The following is an 18,164-nucleotide window of genomic DNA, read 5'->3' as shown; positions in this document are numbered from 1 at the left end:
AGATGCCTGTTATTGAAGTGCAGGCTTCTGAAGAGTAGTAGGTGGTACTGGCTTGGATGATAATTTTGTCTTTTGTTAAGGATTTAGGTAAATGCATATCCTAGAAAAGTTTCACGTGCCAGCACCAGCAGTGCAGTTACTGGTGGTCACAGGGCCATGCAGACTTTAGCACAGGAGCTGAGCATGCTGCATTACTCAGCCTTTGCTAACATGTTGCTTTATTGCATTTCATCAGGGCCTAGGACTGCTCAAGAGTGAGCGCCACTGTGTATGAGTGAAGGGTGATTTGAGCTCACGCCCACAGAACAGGAACAATGCTGTTGCCACTTCACGTAGCTCAGAAAAGAGAGAACCATGTGTGAAATAACAGTGTCTTTGGAACATGTGCTTAGAAGATAGGGAGGGCTGTGTAGAAGTGTGAGCTGTCAAAGGTGGTTTGTGAAATGTTTTAGGTGTAAATGACTTCTGCAGCATGGGCGTTTCCCCCAAACTTGGTGCTTGTTTTCCCCATGCTGTTTAGAGTGGCGACTCTATCCTTATTCTAATTGAGACCTGAGTGTCTGTCTCCTACAGGTGGAATCACGGGACTGAATGGCTGAGGTTCCTCGAGTTCTAGGGTCACCCAGCAGCTGCTACTGCCACAGTCTCTGCCAGTCTGCTTGAGGGGAGCTGATGTGACTGTTCTGGATTCCACCAGACAAGATATTTCTGATGAAATTCTGATTATGAAATGAATTTCTTTGGCCAGATTTCCCAAAAGGACTGAGCCAGACATGCTGATTGAAAGTAGAGTGTCCTTTGGTAGTCTGACAGGAAAGTTAGGGCAGACAACTTACTATATGGCTGTTGGGGTGCTGTGAGAAAAAGATTGAAAGTGATTATTTTTCAATTGATTCTTCAGGCTTCGCCTTGTATCTGTGTAACAGCTTTCTGCTTAAAGACGGCGAATAAGTTAATAGTGTTAGGAGCTTGTAGCTTCTAACGCAGAAGAGCAGTAGGATCCTCGTGTACCTTTCAGCCAGTTTTCATGCAGTGAATAACAAGTAGGAAACACCCCACTAAAGCTCTGAAAGTTCCTCGTCTGAGCACATAGGTTCTGGTGCGTCTTCTGCGAGAGTCCCTTTACTCATTTGTAGGGATTCTGGTCCTGGGGCAGCAGGGACTTGCAGAAGAAGGTAACGTGACATGTGCTGAATCAGCCATTCACGTGATGTTTCTCACTGTGGATAACTAGCACCACATCTGTTGTTCAGGAACTATTCTCAGACCTTTGGAATTAGATGCTGTGCTAGGGAGTTGATTTTTGGGGGGTGGGGAGGTTCTCAGTGTACTACATGTTTTAGAGCTTTACTTTGAACGAGATGTGCCCACTTGACCCAGTGGCCTCCAAAATATCACTGTGATGGGGGAAAATGGCCTGGCCTAACAGGAATCCACACACGCTTTAAAACACTTCTTGTGTTTGGGAGGCAGAGGAAGTTTGAGATAACACACCTGCGATGTTTGTGCCCCTCAGAAGGGGGAGAATATATCCCTTTGTGAACGGGGCATGTTCATGTATTTGTAAGTCCCTGAAGAAAGCTGCTGTGACCTATCCCTGGTTACCAGTAATCAGTGATCTTCAGGTTATATGTGCTCTCAGGAGAGCTGTGGAACAGATAGTGAGCCATAAAGTTCCCCGTATATTTTCTGGGAGTTAAAGTAATTCATTCCCTTAATGTGTTCCATTGTTTTTTGGGGTCCAGATTACCTGCATCTTAATTTGTGCCAAGTGTTGTCTAGTTGTTACTGTATAAACAGAAGGTGTGATCAGTTTTCGTACCGTTTTCTGAAATTGGGGCTTTCCTCAATGGCAAAGGCATTAAGTTGAGAACACGACGTTATTTGTTCCAGTAGCTCCTCTTGTAACGAAAGTAAACAAGACACGTTCTCAGACTTCTCCGTAAGTCTGATTATAACTGAACTTATGTATCTGTCAGCAGTCCCATCCGGTATATAATCCTGCATGTTTCCTGTAGTAACTGTTACCTACTTGCATGGGGAGAAAAAAAATGGGAAGCGTTTCGAAGTGCTGTGTACTATGGTCAGGAGTTGTCACAAGCCCTTAGCAGGCACTCTGAGTTTCACAGTAAAAGTGCTTTTACAGTCGCAAGTGAAATTATATATAGCTTAAATTAAATCTGTTTAGTTTTTTACTGAGGAATTTCTGATCTGCTTCATTGAAGGACGCTAAAGGAAAAACTGGAGGTGCGATGATTCCATGACACCTTTCTCTGGGAGTAAAACTGGATTTAAAAGAACCACTCCCTCTAACTCCTCTGTTCATTCCATTTTCCATTCCCTATATCTCCTGTGCTGGCTAGTAGAGTTGTTTGTACAGGTCTGCTTTAAATTAACTGGTGAAGTGATCTGGGCTTAAAAAAACCCACCACCAAACAGTTTAAGCCAGTTCTGCAAAAAGAAGCTAACAAAAATCTGTATCCTGGTTCTCTAGGTATTAGCATTGCACATACACAATCAGTATCTCTGTAAAATACTAACTGATGTAAATAATCATTCATCCTTAAAAGACTTCTTCCAGAGTAGTTTTGCAACTCCAGAAATATTTTATCCATAACTTGCTGCAGTTACTGTAATTGGTAGTAAGCTTCCTGTGAACACATGTTACGAAAGAAGCTCATTCTGGTTTCAAAGGATAATTCAGATTTTAGGGAAACGACAAGGAAATTTGATTTCTCTAGATTCAAACCAATTTCTTAGTACAAAAGCCAAAATCTAGTCAGGCAGCTCTTCCTGTTCTCTCTCTGCTGAAAGAGTTAAGTTCCCTTCAGGGTCTTTGCACTGTGGAATAACCCAGCCCTGACAAGGCCCTGGAAAAAAAAAAACAGTTTTCTTAGGACTGGAACCTGCAGAAAAATTCTTCACGGTGATATTTCTTGGCATTTCCTAAGTTTGCTTTTGAATCCATGGACTAGCTTGTCGCTCCGCTATGAAAAGCTCAGCCTTGTGAGGGCTAGTAAGTACTGCTAGTAAAGCCCAAACAAGACTTTTTTGGCAATTAGGGTTTTCATAGGAAAACACTTCGGTGTACTTGATGCCAAAGGAATTTATTACAGAAACACTGTATGTAAAGAACTTTGCCATTTCTATCAGTTGCAGCTTTGTTCTAGCTGCTCAGATAGCAAGTTTAATCACATGGAAAAATGGCAGCATAGTGGTACTTTCTGTGTTATTGCACCACTTAACATGTTTGCTGCTTGGAGCTTTCTAATGTCTACTAGATACTGAAAAGGCTCCATTGGTCCATTCACTGTATGCTGGAGATTTAGAACTCCGGAACGTTTAATTCTGCTGCCCTTTTTACCGGTGTATTTCTGACCTGCCTTTAGACTGAGCAGCAGTTTACAACCACCTATAAAAAACATCAGTGTTTTGGTAAGATGCTGAAGGGTGCACGTTTAGGACTGCAATGAATTTCTAGTGTCTGTCCTTCAGACACCTGTTAAGTCAAATAGATACCTTGTGTTGCCTGAAAACTGCTAGTCCTGTCCCCTAAATACTTCTCAGGAGCGCTGTCAAGGTGCCTATCCTGAATAGGAATACTTGGGAGGACTGGATGTGGTTTCAAATTCTGTTTTCTGTTCCCTAAGAAAAGTTCTCGTCTTCTCTTTCTTTGTTTCAGTGTTCCCATCTGGGAATCTTTAATATCTTTGATCCTCTGATGAAAAGTGTCCAGGAAGTGCTCAGTGTTTTTAGCTGCTCCATCAGGAAAGATGGGGACTTCACTCATTAAAGACACCAGAGGCTACATCCTTAAAGAAGAGTCTGGAAAATTGACACAAGTGTGGGGTCCCCCACTTCTGTTCCACAACACTTTCAGTTAGAAAAAAGAAAAAAAATAGTAATCTTCACAGCATAATTCTGTACCTGACTGGAATCATTTTCTCCTGCTGCTTCTGACTGTACAGAATAACTGTTCTCTTTTGACGACTAAATGGAACAAGTCCCTGCAGTAAGGAAGCATTATAAAAGCCCAGGGCTTATTGCCCTATAGTAACAGTTCAACATAAATTTCTTCTTATTTTTAGAAAGATGCTAATTTCTTCCATTTGAGATTGGAGACTCAGATATGCTACCTGGTGTGTGTTCCTTCTCTTAGCTGCTAATAAAATGAAGTGCTGGCGATCCAGCTAGACAGAGTGGCATTAAATGCACAAAATGGTATGCCTTTAGCCTCTGCAGCAAACGTGGCTGCTTCTCCCAGTGAGTGAGTTGTAGTGGCTGTGTTTGACACAGGGTTGTGGTGAGGGGGGTTGCCTTAGTGATGCCAGGTTGCTGTCAGTCTCTGCAGCATACGTGCTCTGCATGGTAATGGGGAAGGAGGAGGCAATGACATGGACTGCAGTGCAGCACACTGCAGCACTGCCAGAACAAAGACTTGCTGGGAAAACACAACTTCTTTTGGTACTATGTGCTGACCACATTTCAGAGATAGGACATTGAGAACCTAATCAGTTCATTTTCATGCACAGGTGCCCATTACTGTGAATGGGCTTTGTTTTTGGAGTTACTGGTTCCCTGCACTTACCACATCACGTCCATGGGCATATGCAACCAACCAGGATGAGGGTTGTCCTTTCCCAGCAATTTATTGTATTCACTGTTGGCATGATAGCAAGATTCATGAAATCCTCCCTCTCCAACAAATTATACTGTAGCATGATTTAGTGTGGATCGGAAAGAAATGACCTCTAATCCCTGCAGTTGTAATGCAGATGTGTAATGTCTGTGGAGGGTGACCTGGGCTCTGTAGCTAATGCAGGAAGATCTTCCAGACATCTGGCCTCCCACCCTACAGGTGCCCTTACATCAACCACCTGAAGCTTCTCCTTGGGGGTCACAAGACAAAAAGAGCCCTCTGCTTGCTGCCAAGCAAACTGCATTGACTCAGCCTACACTCAAGAAGATTGACTGAGTTTATTGACTGAGTTTAGCCTATCTAAATATCTGTGCTCCACAATTCAGGCTCTTAATACTGGGCTATGATGCAAGGAGAAGAAAAACTAATTTTGCCTTCTGGCTTCTGCAGAGACTGGAGGGCTCACTAGTTGCACTACTTTTCAGAGTGGTATTGCTGAATTATCAATGCCTGTACTCTGTGATTTCAGGCAGTCCTGTTTCAGGCACTTGGCTGAAGTTATTTTCCAAGAAATGGAGTCTGTCAGGTCTGGGAAGGAGCAAGTACCTTTTTAAAGCCTCCTTATACCAAGCATAGAAGGAAACAAAGCAATCTTTTTTCCTCCAGGTACCTTTATTGCACAGTTTCAGGAGACAAGCCAAGGTGAATTCAGGGCTCCTGTAAAAGTAGGGGGATTGGGTAATACTTGACTCTAAAATCTAGAGTATTTGGACAGATATGATCCTATTGAAACCCATTCTGAAGGGATATGTTTGCTTAGGGCTTACTTTCCCTTTTATTTTCAAAGAAGTTGCGTTATCCTGATCTGTTATTGTGTGAATACAGTTAGTCACAAAGGAAGATGTAAAGGAAAACGTGACCTTGAATAACTCGGATTTGAGAGGGCAGTACCTCCAGAAGGCAGTCACCTGGGGAGAAGGGTCTTCTGACAGGGAAATACAGGAATTGAGGAGGAAAGAAATAGGGGTGGGGGGGCATATTGGAATCTCTCCTTTGCATCTGTCACTTGCAGTGGTTGTGTTGTAGGTGGATCAGCTGTCTGAAAGGAGCATTTGACGCTTGCAAGAAGTGCAAAGAGGCAGTAGGATAGCCTTCACTTTAATGGTGCGGAAGGGATCCACCTTCAGCCTGGCAAATGAGGGTGTGCTGCTGTGGGATGCAGACACCCAGATGGAGGTCCAGAATTCATTTGTGTTTTTTCAAAACTCTCCAGCTTTGTCACATGGGGAGTTGTGGTTTTGATTTTTTTCCTTCTCTTTCCTTTACAGAAATTTCCTAGGATTTCAAATTCCTACAGCAGCACTTTGAAAGTGGCAGGATGCTGCAGGGCGAGTCTGTCCCTGTGCATTACCAAGTAGAGCAAATCTCTTGCATGACTTCTAGGACTGTCATTTGTGACTTTCTGCAGTAGGCTGCCAAAAACTGAGCTTACTTTCCATGGAAATATCCTGATTCTGCCTTTCTTCAACCCAGATAACCAGTTCAGGATGTCAATATTGGAGCGCCTTGAGCAGATGGAGAGGAGAATGGCCGAAATGACAGGATCCCAGCAGCACAAGCAAGGAGTAGGAGGCGGGGGCAATGGGAGTGGGAGTGGAGGAACTCAGGTGCAGGTATGAACCATGCTGTGTCCAGTCACAGCAGCATTATGCTGTCTTACCAGACTTTGGTTTTGTTTTGTTTTGTTTTGTTTTTTGTTTTGGGGGGGGGGTGGAGGTGTTGGAAAGGGTTATAGTTTTTCTTGAACAACACATCTAGTTTGTGGGTGTCTAGCAGCAATTCATTTTCACTCCAATTTGCCACTATCTCAGTATTTCTAAAAGTGAACGGTTACCTGCTTAAGGCAGGTTGCAGCTGCCCTCAGTGGTTGAACTGGGATGTGTGTGGTGTTGCAGTGCGTTTCTGGGACTGGGACACTGGGCAGCTGCTTTGAGAGCCGCGTGGTGGTGGTGTGCGAGAAGATGATGAGTCGTGCTTGCTGGGCAAAGTCCAAACACTTGATCCATTCAAAGACTTTCCGAGGAATGACACTGCTTCACCTAGCTGCTGCCCAGGGCTATGCTACACTGATCCAGACACTCATCAAATGGCGGTAAGACCCAACCCTTTGGACTCTTAGGTTTTTGATACAGACATGGCAGAAGCATGCATAAGCTCTGCTTGCTCCAGACTTATGGTTGTCCCTTACAAACAGCATCTTGTGCCCAGTGCGAGAACTTGTTCCTGTCCCCTTTTCTGGCAGGACCTGTCTCTTGAGAGAGTCCAATTGCTGGATCTCTCATGCTTTTAAACCCTTTGGTGGAGGCACCAGCTGCAGTAAATATATATCATGGGCATATATGCAGCAACATCTTTGGTGGTGTGCACTGAGTAAAGCTGTAGCTCTAAGAAAAGTTCCGAACATGTCTACAGAGCATCATTTGTTCTCTCTGCAGCACCAAACATGCAGACAGCATCGACCTGGAGCTGGAAGTTGACCCTTTGAACGTGGATCATTTCTCCTGCACTCCTCTGGTAAGCAACAGAGGCTGAAACCTCTGAGAGGGTCTGAAGGACCCTCCTGAGGGGTATGATGTGTTATTTCTCTGGTGTGTTTTCTGCTCTAAAGAGTAGATGCTCCTTGTGTTTCCTTATTGTGTAAATGGTCAGGCATGGCACTGTCTGCTTCCTAGCGTTTTGCTGAGAGAGGCCACACAAAAATCCTAGTCATGGAGTAACTGGAGGAAAGGGAGCAGACAGGGCATTTTGATTTGTTTTATCTACTATTTAGCGTCCGCTGTAGTGGTGGGGAGAGGTCCTTACGTGCTTTCTTTCAAGTTGCCCTGCTTGACTGATAGACTGTAGCGATTGTAATAAATAAATAAATAATAAAAATAAAAATAAATCACAATATCTTGGTCATTAGACTCATGAAATCATATTTATGGAGAATTTAAACAAAAAGCCAAAATAGGCAGAACCAGAGTAAGTCCCAGTTTACAACAGCAGAATGTTGAGCCTACTGTTCCTTACCTCTAGTCCCGTCTGCGTGTTTCTGATCTCCAGGATTCCCTTGTGTATGGAGCTGTTCTGCAGTGATGCCATTAGAGAAATCATCTATTTATTACTAAATAAGAAGTTACTGGCTTCATTTGGCAGATGGCATCTCTCAAAGGAGAGAATAGCATCCTCTAATCCTCTGTTATGGCCCTGTGTATAGATGGGATACTTTTAAAAGCCGGTTGCTGGTATTCAAGCACGTTGTGGTTTTCCCTGTTTTGCTGACAAGACTCCACTGCATTAGCAAGAAAGGAACAAGAAGGCTGATCTTGCAGTGGGTCGTTTCTCTGTCTTTGGTCTTTTTTAGATGTGGGCATGTGCCCTGGGCCACATGGATGCAGCTGTTGTGCTGTATAAGTGGGACCGCCGAGCCATCTCTATTCCTGACTCCCTTGGGAGACTGCCCTTGGCTATTGCCCGGTCTCGGGGCCACGTAAAGTTGGCAGAGTGCCTGGAGCAGCTACAGCGAGATGAACAAGCCCAGCTTGGGCAAAATCCCAGAATTCAGTGCCCGTCGAGCACAGATTCCAACACAGAGAACTGGGTATCCCAGTGGCACAGTGAGCTCATTGCCTCCCAAGAGCCTCAGAAGGGAGTCACTGTGATTTCCAGTACAAATACAGGTAAAATAATCCTGAGGGTAAGTGCCCCTTTGCTGACGCATGATACGTAAAAAGCTGGAGCAAGGAGCTCACCTGGGTGGCAGATGCCACCTGTAACCTTGCTGTCCATGCTCAATTTTTATTTTTTTTTTGTGGCTCCTTGTTATGTGCTTCATGCACTTGCATGAGTATTGGGAAGAGGAGTGAATGTCTCTTTAGAAAGACGTGTGTCTTAAGAATGGTTGGGATAATATCCTCCCTGGATGATAGTTACTCCCTTTGCGCGTACCGTTGTCTGTCTTAGAACATGGCATGAACTTCCACCTGCAGCTCTGCAGCAGGAGCTATTGCACTTTCTATAGTGATCCGTGTGTCACCTCTTTCGTTTTCACCGTTGATCTGTTTGTTTCCAGAGCTGAGACGACCAAGATCTGAACCTTCCAGTTACTACAGTAGCGAGACTCAGAAAGATTACCCAGCACCCAAAAAGCATAAACTGAGCCCCGAATATTTTCAAGCCCGGCAAGAGAAGCTGCTTTCCACAGCCCTGAGCCTGGAACAGCCAAGTGTCAGGAAGCAAAACTCCAGCTCCAAGCAATCCGCCGCTGAGACAATCAGCCCCAGTGAAGGGATGAGGGACTATGGCCGGGAGCTCTCCCAGCACATCCCAGAAGTCACTGGGTACCGGGGCTCTGGCAGCCAAGCAGGAATCAAATGGAACCCAAAAGACATTTATATTGGTGTGTCTGCAGTGCAGGTGGCAGGGACCCAGAAGGGGGCTGCACTGGGGAAGGACACTGTAGCTCATCGGCTACGTCAGCGAGAGCAGATGAATGTGCTGATGATGGCTGACAGGGAGATGGTGGATGCAGAGCTATTGTCCTATAGGGACAACGTAGGGGATGAGGACTGCTTACACCACATGGATGACTTACAGGTAAGCATAACCATAGCAGTAAGATAATCTGGCCAGAGACATCTTTCTCAACCTCAGAGAATGTGGTAGCTACGCTAAGGAACGTCACTGTGAGAAACTTCTGTGAAGGCCTTTTAGCTCTGGGAATGCACAACAGAGCCACTGAGTAGTGCTTTGCAAAAGGTGGCAGTAATTGCAGCTGGTTTATACTTTCTTCCATTATGAAAGGGTGTCCTTTCAACCCAGGTGCAAGGCTACCAGTTAGCGTTTAGGGTCATGCACTGGCATACACCTGGACAGTGTACAGAATGCACAAAATTCTTTGCAGACTCTAAGGGTTGTGTTAACTGTGATAAGATACTACATCTCACAGATGAGAGGAGCTGGTAGACTGTTCCAGAACAGAGTTTCCAGGTCTCTCACTGCGGATAGTTCAAGAGATCCTGCCTCTTGCTTTGTTGACAGGGTTTTGTTCATCTGCACAGATTATACAAGCAAGAGACGTGCAGACTGTAAGCAGCCTGTGAAGCCAGCCCGTGCTCTCAGCAGAGCACTTTCCTGTCACTTGCAGGTTCCGAATGCTGTGTCAGTTGGGGGCAAGAGGCACGTGGTCAGGGGAAAAAAAGGCAGGCCCCCCTGGCCACATCAGTAAAGGAGGCTAAGGTGGCACTGTAGTCCTTTGGGAACAGTCCGTACTAAGATGAGGTGATACTAAGAGAAGTAGTGCTGTGGCTGCAGGCTAAATGGCTGCTCTGAAACGTGCCAGGTGAGCAATGGGTATGCTCAAGCATCTGGCTGTGGCTCCAAGAGCTGCAGTTTGGTTTCACCTGCAGATTAGTGTCAAAGGCTTCACCTGTGCACAGAGCTGGCATGGAGGAAGCCTGGTGCTGGAGAGCAGCTCTCATAGCAAGTAACTCTTCTCAGCTGGAGAAGTTGCTGCCCTGTGAAACTTCAAAGGGCAAGGAGATAAGAGCGGGGAAGAAAGGGGAGAAACAAGGCAGTGGGTTTTTAGAAGGAAAAATTGCACCAGATATGGGCTAGAGGAAATAAAAACACAGCTGAAGCAGGACAGACAGGTGAGAATCAATCTCTGGAGGAAGGATATTGTGTTTGGTCATCTGAGCAAAAAGCAGAACCGGAGCACAGCCTACAATAAATCCTAACTCATGCACTGCCTTGGCCTTTCTAGCATAGTGATAGGTGAAATAGATGCCTGCAAAACAAGAACTGTTTTTTGTTCTCTGGGTTCCAAACTCCTATGCGTCCTTTGGCTGGGGGGAAAGGTTCGGAAAGATTCCTCATAAAGCTGTGGTCCCAAGGGTTTAGATTCTCTCATTAATATGCTCGTCCTGTCATACCACATGTATGGGACTCGGATATGAACGTCATGCCATAAAAGCGTGTTCACTACAGCAGAGCAAATATAGTACAACTCCAAACATTTCAGGTGGCTTTTGGTGTCCCTCCCTACCAGCGCATACAGGTGTCGTTTCAGATTCCTGCAGCTGTCTTTCAGCTTGAACACTAATACGTTTCCTGTCCTTCCCCCAGGGAGAGCGCTGCAAAATCACTTTTCATTTGGAAACGAGATACTGACAGCTGTCGACAGCATACAGCAAAGGTCCACGACATATACCCTCCACCAGATCTTTTAGGCTCCCCATACCTGTGATGAAAAAGAGGTCTGGGACATGTGAAATCCTGCAGTGCTTTTTCAGAAGAGACAGAAACCAAATGAGCTTTGGTTAACAATTTTTTCTCTAGTGCTGAGAAAGACCAGACTGCAGCTACTGCAAGTTTTGGAGACACCGTGGCAGGCTCTCTTCTCTCCCTGAGATGCAAAGATGGGTTGTAGCATGCCAGCATAAGGCTCCTGTTACCAGGCAATGAGCATTTGCTTTCTGTTCCAGGTCAACATGATGACACTTGCAGAGCACATTATTGAAGCTACGCCTGACAGGATCAAGCGGGAGAATTTTGTGCCAATGGAAGCACTGCTGGTGGAGAGAACAGACAGTGCTGCCATGAGCACCACAATGAGCTGGCTGGCCAGTTACCTTGCTGATGTCGATCATCTGCCAAGTGCTGCACAGATAAGGTTAGTAAGAGCTGTGAAATGGCTCTGGGATTTCAGGTGGTGTGACTGCTGGGCGGCGTGGGCTGCTTCTTTAGCATGCAAATACTACTTCTCAGTGGGTCTCGGTGCTGCTGCTCCAAACCCAGCTACTCTCTTCCACACAAACATAAAGTTGCCAGTACAGCTGCAAATTCATGGGAGAATGCAAGTGGCTGCAACAAGTAGACAGGAACACAAAGTTTCACACTGAGAGCAGGTTTAAGCACTGCCGCTTAAACCATCAGTATCTGTGAGTGTCTGTGAACTCACAGGCTGGTAAGCAGGTGTAATTCACAGCCCTCTTGGTTTAGTTAATGGTCACAGGTCTGAAGTGAGGAACTGAAAATATGTAGCTTGCCCAGTGAGTTTCATGCATGTTTTCATTTTGGGAAAGATGTGAAAATGTGGCTGACAGAAGTAAAAAAGTTGAGAGAATTTTAACTGAGAAGTCTCTCTTTCATCAGGGAAGAAATAGATGAAACCCATTCTGTAGCACCATGGTCAAAAATTTAGAAAAATACTGAACAATTAATGCTGACTTTCCTGACGCACTAAATCTGAACTTGGGAGAAATGTATTTGTTGTGCTCCCAAGAGAAAAGGACAACCATCTCTTTCATAAAGATATAAACCCCCACATTGTATGTGAATGCTGAAGAGCAGACAAGCTTCTGTAGTGACAGAATAGTTGTTAGAAGAAAATAAGCTTGAGGTATATGTGCAGCATTCAGTCTAAACTTGTTACTGAATTTCCATCTATCAGTCATCTCCCCATCAAAACCTTTTCACAAACGCTACAGAGCATAAGAGGAGACATTTCTCAGAAAGTAGATCAGAATCGGAAGGCACGGAGTTTGACTTCCAATGCCAAGTGTATGCGATGTGGTGCAAGCAGGCTCACCAAGGAGGGATGTTGGTTGGAGAGGTGTGGGGGAGCCTGAGTCTCTCCCTTGAACTCAGAAATGTTGTAGTTCTTATGTATGATGCTGTTGTAGTTCTTATTTGTGATGCCAGTCCTGCTGGTTTGTGACCCAGTAATTCCTACTGTGATTGGTGTTTCAGAAATCTATATAGTGAACCCCTGACCCCTTCTTCAAACACCAGCTTGAGCCCTGCAGGCTCACCGATCAGTGAAATAGCTTTTGAGAAGCCCAGCCTTCCATCGGCAGCAGACTGGTCTGAATTTCTGAGTGCATCCACCAGCGAGAAGGTAGAGAATGAGTTTGCACAGTTAACTCTGTCCGATCATGAGCAGAGAGAACTTTATGAAGCTGCCAAACTCGTCCAGACAGTGTTCAGGAAATACAAGGTAAGTGGCTGAAACATCCTGTGTCTTCCTCCTTAGGTGGGAGAGAGTATAATTTGTTAAGAAATAAAATGTAGGTAAGAGGTAATATCCACTCCTAAGACAAAAAAAAAAAAAAGTTTCTGTCATAACCCTCGCAATGCTAATGGCATTCACTTGTTGACATTTACTCAGCAACCACCAAGCCAGAAAGAGCAAGCTGTACCATAGCATGCCTTCTGTGCGAGGGCACAGCGGTCACAAAGTGTATCCTAAAAGTATACTCCAGAGGTTCTGATTGGTCCCCTGCTTGGTAGAGATCAATTTTGAGGGTTTGTCTCTTATGTGAATTGCCTGTAGAGGCGTCTCTAGTAAATGCCTGCAACTGAATTGGGCCGCTTAACCCTGAGAGGTGAGATTTAGAAGTAGGAGCCCTGAAAGTGGCTATGAAGCGCTTATCTGTCCTGTTTTGTTGGTGTAGTCTGATTATGTGCTGCTTCTTGCTTCTCTGCACAGGGCCGTCCTCTCCGGGAACAGCAAGAGGTGGCTGCTGCTGTCATTCAGCGTTGCTACCGAAAATACAAACAGGTAAATAGGGAAATGAGTTTTTGTGGAAATAACACACCGTAGAGCCATGAATGCAGCCCTCTGTAATGGGAATTATCCCACTGTGTTTCTGTGTGCCTTTTAACTTGCAGCAGTGAGATACCCTCCTCAGACAAAGTTAAAAGGGAAAGAAAATTCGTATCCTGAATCTAATTTCAGAGGGTGCTTCCTTTTGTTTGTGATGATGCCTGCATTTTTGCTGTGAGATAGAGGGAATTGTTGTGTTTCATATTGGCCTATATGCATCCTATAATCTAGCAAGACTGTTCTCTGACTAGTTGCTTGCCAAATTTCATTGTGAAATTGAAGTTGGTTTTGCCTTTGATAAGGGCGAAGATGAAAAATAGGTTGTTTTATTTTGCACGTACCAAACTCTTAAACTACAGAAAATCTAATGTTTTAGCTTGATGCAAGTTGTTCCAGGACTGAGACTGTTCTCCAAACTCTATTTTGGAGATGTGATTTTAGGCTGAGTTCTCAACCCCAGAAAAAGAAGATACTTTTTCCTTCTTTTTACTACTTTTTTTCTTTTTTTGGTTGCTAGAGCCCACCTCCTCCTCTTCACTGTCCCCCATCAGACTTAGGCGGTCTGATGCCTCAGAGCATGGTACTTGAAATGAAAGACAGGAGTCTTGTACCCTTTTTGCAACTACCCTTTTTGGGAGGCCTTGCTAGTGTTAGTTGAGTGCATCATGATTTACCCTCAAACCGTCATATGCTGTCATTCTGAAGTGATGCTTCCTGTAATAGTGAAGCTTAGTACCTTTCAAAAACTGCTTGACAGAGTCTGTCTTGGATCCTGGAATCGCTTCTTTTTGAAAGAAGATGGTTTGGGTTTTTTTTCTTAATTCTTTATTTGCAGAACTAACATTAACCTTGTATTTTCTGTTTCTCCCTAAGCTTACTTGGATAGCCTTGAAGGTAATACAAATGCAAACACTGTTTTGGAAACCATTCCCCTTGGGTCACAAGCTTTCACGTTCAGAATAAACCAGGAGAACCTGGCATTTAGTGAAATGCTTTAATAGTATCCACCAGTAAATGCCTGTAGTAGCTAAAGCACTGTGACAGACCAGACCTCTTTTGGGAGGTAGGCAGGGGCTGCTGTGCCACAGCATATCAACATTTAAAAAAAAAAAAAGAAAAAAAGAAAAAAAAATTCTCCTGCTTCTACAGGTGCTCCCATAAGCAGTAATGGGCTGAGGTGAGGGGAATGTTCTGAAATCGGTTTCCAGAGGACAGACTTTCCTTTGTTGCTGCTTATTAGCCTTTCCTCTGTGATCAGTAAGACCTTTTCCTCAGTATTTGGGGAGCATAAGGGAACCTTTATCCCACCCATACAACACTGTCATTAGTGTTCTGCCTGCCTATGAAAGGATTTTGAAAGTCCATCTTTAAAATGCCTGTGCCCTGAATTCCGAAGATCATTCTCATGTATGTTGCTGCTCATAGGGGAGACGCGGGAGTTAATGCCAATCTTAAGTTGTCCATGATGAATAACTTTCTCTTGTAAAGATGGATTTGCCAGCTGTGCAACATCTTGCTCTAATCAGATCCTGGAATCAGCTCGGCTTTTCTCAAAGCTACCCAGGACGCAAGGCATGCTCTTCCTGGAGAGAATGTGTCCTCAGGGGTGTTTTTCCATTCATAGCTTCCTCACGCGCCATGGTTTTGTATCAGAGTACTATTCTATCAGGGCAAGTGAACTGAGCTTTCCTGGGGCCCCTGTACTAGCTGGGACTCACCTCTTCATGGAGGTTAGGTGATATCTCCCTTTATCCTCTTCCCGGTTGGAGGGAAGAAGAGGAAGAGAGGGAATGTGGGGAGTTATGGATGACCCAGAGACTCAGTACCTGAGTAGCTAAGTGGATCTTAAGGTTGAATGCAAACATGTTGGGGTCTAGTGTATGCAGAGACTGTAATTTTCTCTTTCACATGCCTTACTCCTCTATTATGTTACTGTATTACTGAGATGAGCACAGGCTTCTGACGGTAGATTTGAACAGCCATGGCTCACATCACTATTTCATCTTTAAACCCTTCTGTTCAGGGGTTTGTAACTCAGCCACAGAAGTCGCCTCTGGGCTAAAAATTGGAAGGAAAACCATGACCAGCCTATGAGTGGGCTTATTTAAAAAGCTAATTTACAACCACAATCTGGTCTATTTATTTTAAAAAAGTTTAAAAGCGAGAAGCAAAACAAAACAAATACAAATGAATAGTGACAAAATACAACTGTACCTAATGACTGCTTCAATTCCAAAAAGTGAAATTTGGTAAATGGTGGTCTGTGATGATATTAGAGGGGGTTTTGCTTGGTTTGGGTTGCTGAGGTTTTGGGTGTTTTTTTCCAATAGACAGGAACACTCCATTAAGATACTTTAGGACAGTGCCCTGTACAGGGAGGGCAGTGGCTGCTATATCTGTCTCTCAGCTCTCCTCCGATAAAATGAGCAGGAAGTCATAGCTGGTGAAAAGTCCAGGAACAACAGACACTAAAGTTTTTAAAGTGTTACAGTTCCCAAAATAAGATCAGCAAACTCTACCGTAGTATATAGTTCAGAGGTGCGAATACAATTTACATAGATTATTCTAGATCTCTATTTATCTTAATAAAGATGACTTTTAAAAATATGCATGAATGCATATGGTTTCTGCGTATTTTAAAAGGAAAAGGATGTAGAATAAAGAAGATTTTCTTCCAAAGAGTTTGTGCCTGCTCCTCAGCATGATGAGGCTAGAAAAATCTAGTGATGGAGAAGATTTTGAATGTGCGCAACTGCTTGCACAAATTTGCAGGTCAGCAGATGCTTGTTACAGACCTTTAGCGAGAATTAGTTTTGTCTGTGGTAATCATTAAAAACACGCTTTTGCGTAACTTAGGCTCAATATTAGCCTTGCTCGACTAACTGATTTTCTTTCTTTAAGTTGGAGTAATATGTCATTCCATTTGAAATGCTTGGATTTAAATGGATATATGACCAATCAAAAGTTGCAACACTGTGTTATGGCATAGAAACAAGAGATTAATACTGTTTAAGCTGGCTGTTCAAAGTTAATTGCCATAGGAAAGTGAGATACACATGTGAACAGCAAATTAGATTCTTTAAAAATATCTTTTGAAGTTTTGTGGGGTTTTTTTTTTAAGAAAACATTTTAAAAAGGTGTATTTTCCTTTATTTTTTAGTTAATTCGTTAGTATTTTGGAATAGTCATTCGTGCTGCTTTCCACTTATAGTTGGGCATATTTTGCTATTGTTGGTATGATTCTTGACAAACAATGGCTGTGTAAAATTGAGTCTTACCTTATGGTATTCTGTACCTTGTAATTAGTTTTGCTGTATGCAAAGGAAAAAAATAGTTCCTCTGAGTTGAATTACTTGGTTTACGTCTAATGCAGACCCACTTCAGTACAAATTATGAAGCAATATAAACATGACTTAGGATCAACTCCGGTCATTCCGAGGTTGTTCATAAGTATAGTACAGCTGGATCTGTTCAGCATTAACGTGTACTTGCACAGCCTCTGCCAGCTAGGTATTGAAACAAGTACGTGCTTTTCTGATGCAGACCAGATTCTGCACCTAATTTCACAGTTGTTCCCGTTTGTTGTAGCCCATTTCTCAGTCAGTTCCCAATCAGTGAGTAGATGCTCATTGGCTTCTCATCGTGTCGTAGTGACTTAAGAGTTTTTCACCACTGGAACCTTCTTGCTGGTTTTATTGGAACGTCTTAGCTTTTCTTTGTTTCTCTTGTAGTATGCACTTTATAAAAAGATGACACAAGCTGCCATTCTTATCCAGAGCAAATTCCGAAGCTATTACGAGCAGAAAAAATTCCAGCAGAGCCGACGAGCCGCAATGCTGATCCAGCAGTACTATCGCAGCTACAAAGAATGTGGGAAGAGGAGGCAAAACCGTCGAGCAGCTGCCATTGTACAACAGAAACTCAGGTGAGCTGTTGGGGTGTTAGACCTTGCAGGGATCTTTATATATTGTTTTAGTCAGGGCTGTGCTGTAATTTACAGATACGGCCAGTGAGAAAAGGACAGTAATTCATAGGGTAATTATTCTGACATTTAGTACTCTTCTACCCTGTCTTGCCTATGCCGTGATGTTTCCTTCTTTGTGTTTAGAAGCAGTCTGCTCACCAAGAAGCAGGATCAAGCTGCTCGCAAGATTATGCGTTTTTTACGACGCTGCCGCCACAGGTATTACATCTTTTTTTGATATCTGTGTAATGATATTCAAATGCCCTATTCAAGTGCAATGTAAAGGGCAACAGAATCAGCTCACTACAGATCTTTTAATCAAATAACAAAGCACAGCTGCTTCCAAGAGACATTGGCAAAAAGGAAATATCTTAGGACTATTGCTAAAAGAGAATTATTGTGTTCGGCTCCATTGCTGGTACAGTAAAGCAGCCCAGGTTGTGCTGGGCAGAGACAGAATAAGGAAACTTTGAGCAAATTTGAGCAAAGCAAGGCATGTGGCTTCTAAGGTTGGGCTTGAGGAAGTCTGAAAAAAAGCTCACTGAGTGATAGCTACAGTTCATTATTGCTAAGCAGACCTGCACGCTGCACAGAGCATTCGTGGTACGTGGTAAAAGCGCAAAGCATGACAACACCTGATGTACACTGGAAATGGGTTTAGTTTGGTCACAAGGGTCATTTGGTAGAGTCTCATCAAAGGTGGGTTCTTTTTAATGTGGATAGGTGGAATGTGCCAGCAGAACAGCAGATAAGTTAACTCGAATGTCAGTCACCCCACCCTTACCTCAGTAAACTGGGAGAGCAGACTCAGATGTGAACAGGAATCATCTCCTGCTAGTGTGGGAACCTGAGCGTGTTAGCTACAGTGCTCACTGGCAACATGTGGCAGCTAGCACTCCCATTTCAATGCT

General features: G+C 43.9%; 1 protein-coding gene across 7 annotated transcripts in view; it reads left to right on the top strand.

Moving 5' to 3' along the window:
• The window catches only part of CAMTA1 (calmodulin binding transcription activator 1), a 483,528-nt gene that overhangs the window by 445,741 nt on the left and 19,623 nt on the right, over nt 1–18,164 (top strand). For 4 of the 7 annotated variants that reach the window (XM_068916220.1, XM_068916219.1, XM_068916224.1 and 1 more), the window contains 11 exons: nt 6,173–6,312; nt 6,595–6,791; nt 7,135–7,213; nt 8,046–8,361; nt 8,754–9,277; nt 11,167–11,354; nt 12,434–12,680; nt 13,173–13,244; nt 14,163–14,183; nt 17,021–17,214; nt 17,398–17,472. In XM_068916220.1, coding sequence (XP_068772321.1) covers nt 6,173–6,312; nt 6,595–6,791; nt 7,135–7,213; nt 8,046–8,361; nt 8,754–9,277; nt 11,167–11,354; nt 12,434–12,680; nt 13,173–13,244; nt 14,163–14,183; nt 17,021–17,214; nt 17,398–17,472 — 2,053 coding nt within the window. The remainder of the gene's footprint in view (nt 1–6,172; nt 6,313–6,594; nt 6,792–7,134; nt 7,214–8,045; nt 8,362–8,753; nt 9,278–11,166; nt 11,355–12,433; nt 12,681–13,172; nt 13,245–14,162; nt 14,184–17,020; nt 17,215–17,397; nt 17,473–18,164) is intronic. The other 3 variants (XM_068916223.1, XM_068916222.1, XM_068916225.1) reach the window with 1 other exon arrangement.

Source organism: Struthio camelus, chromosome 21 (assembly GCF_040807025.1).
Source record: "Struthio camelus isolate bStrCam1 chromosome 21, bStrCam1.hap1, whole genome shotgun sequence".
Taxonomy (NCBI): Eukaryota; Metazoa; Chordata; class Aves; order Struthioniformes; family Struthionidae; genus Struthio; species Struthio camelus.
Note: the sequence above shows the minus strand (reverse complement) of the source record. Positions and strands in the feature narration are given on the sequence as shown.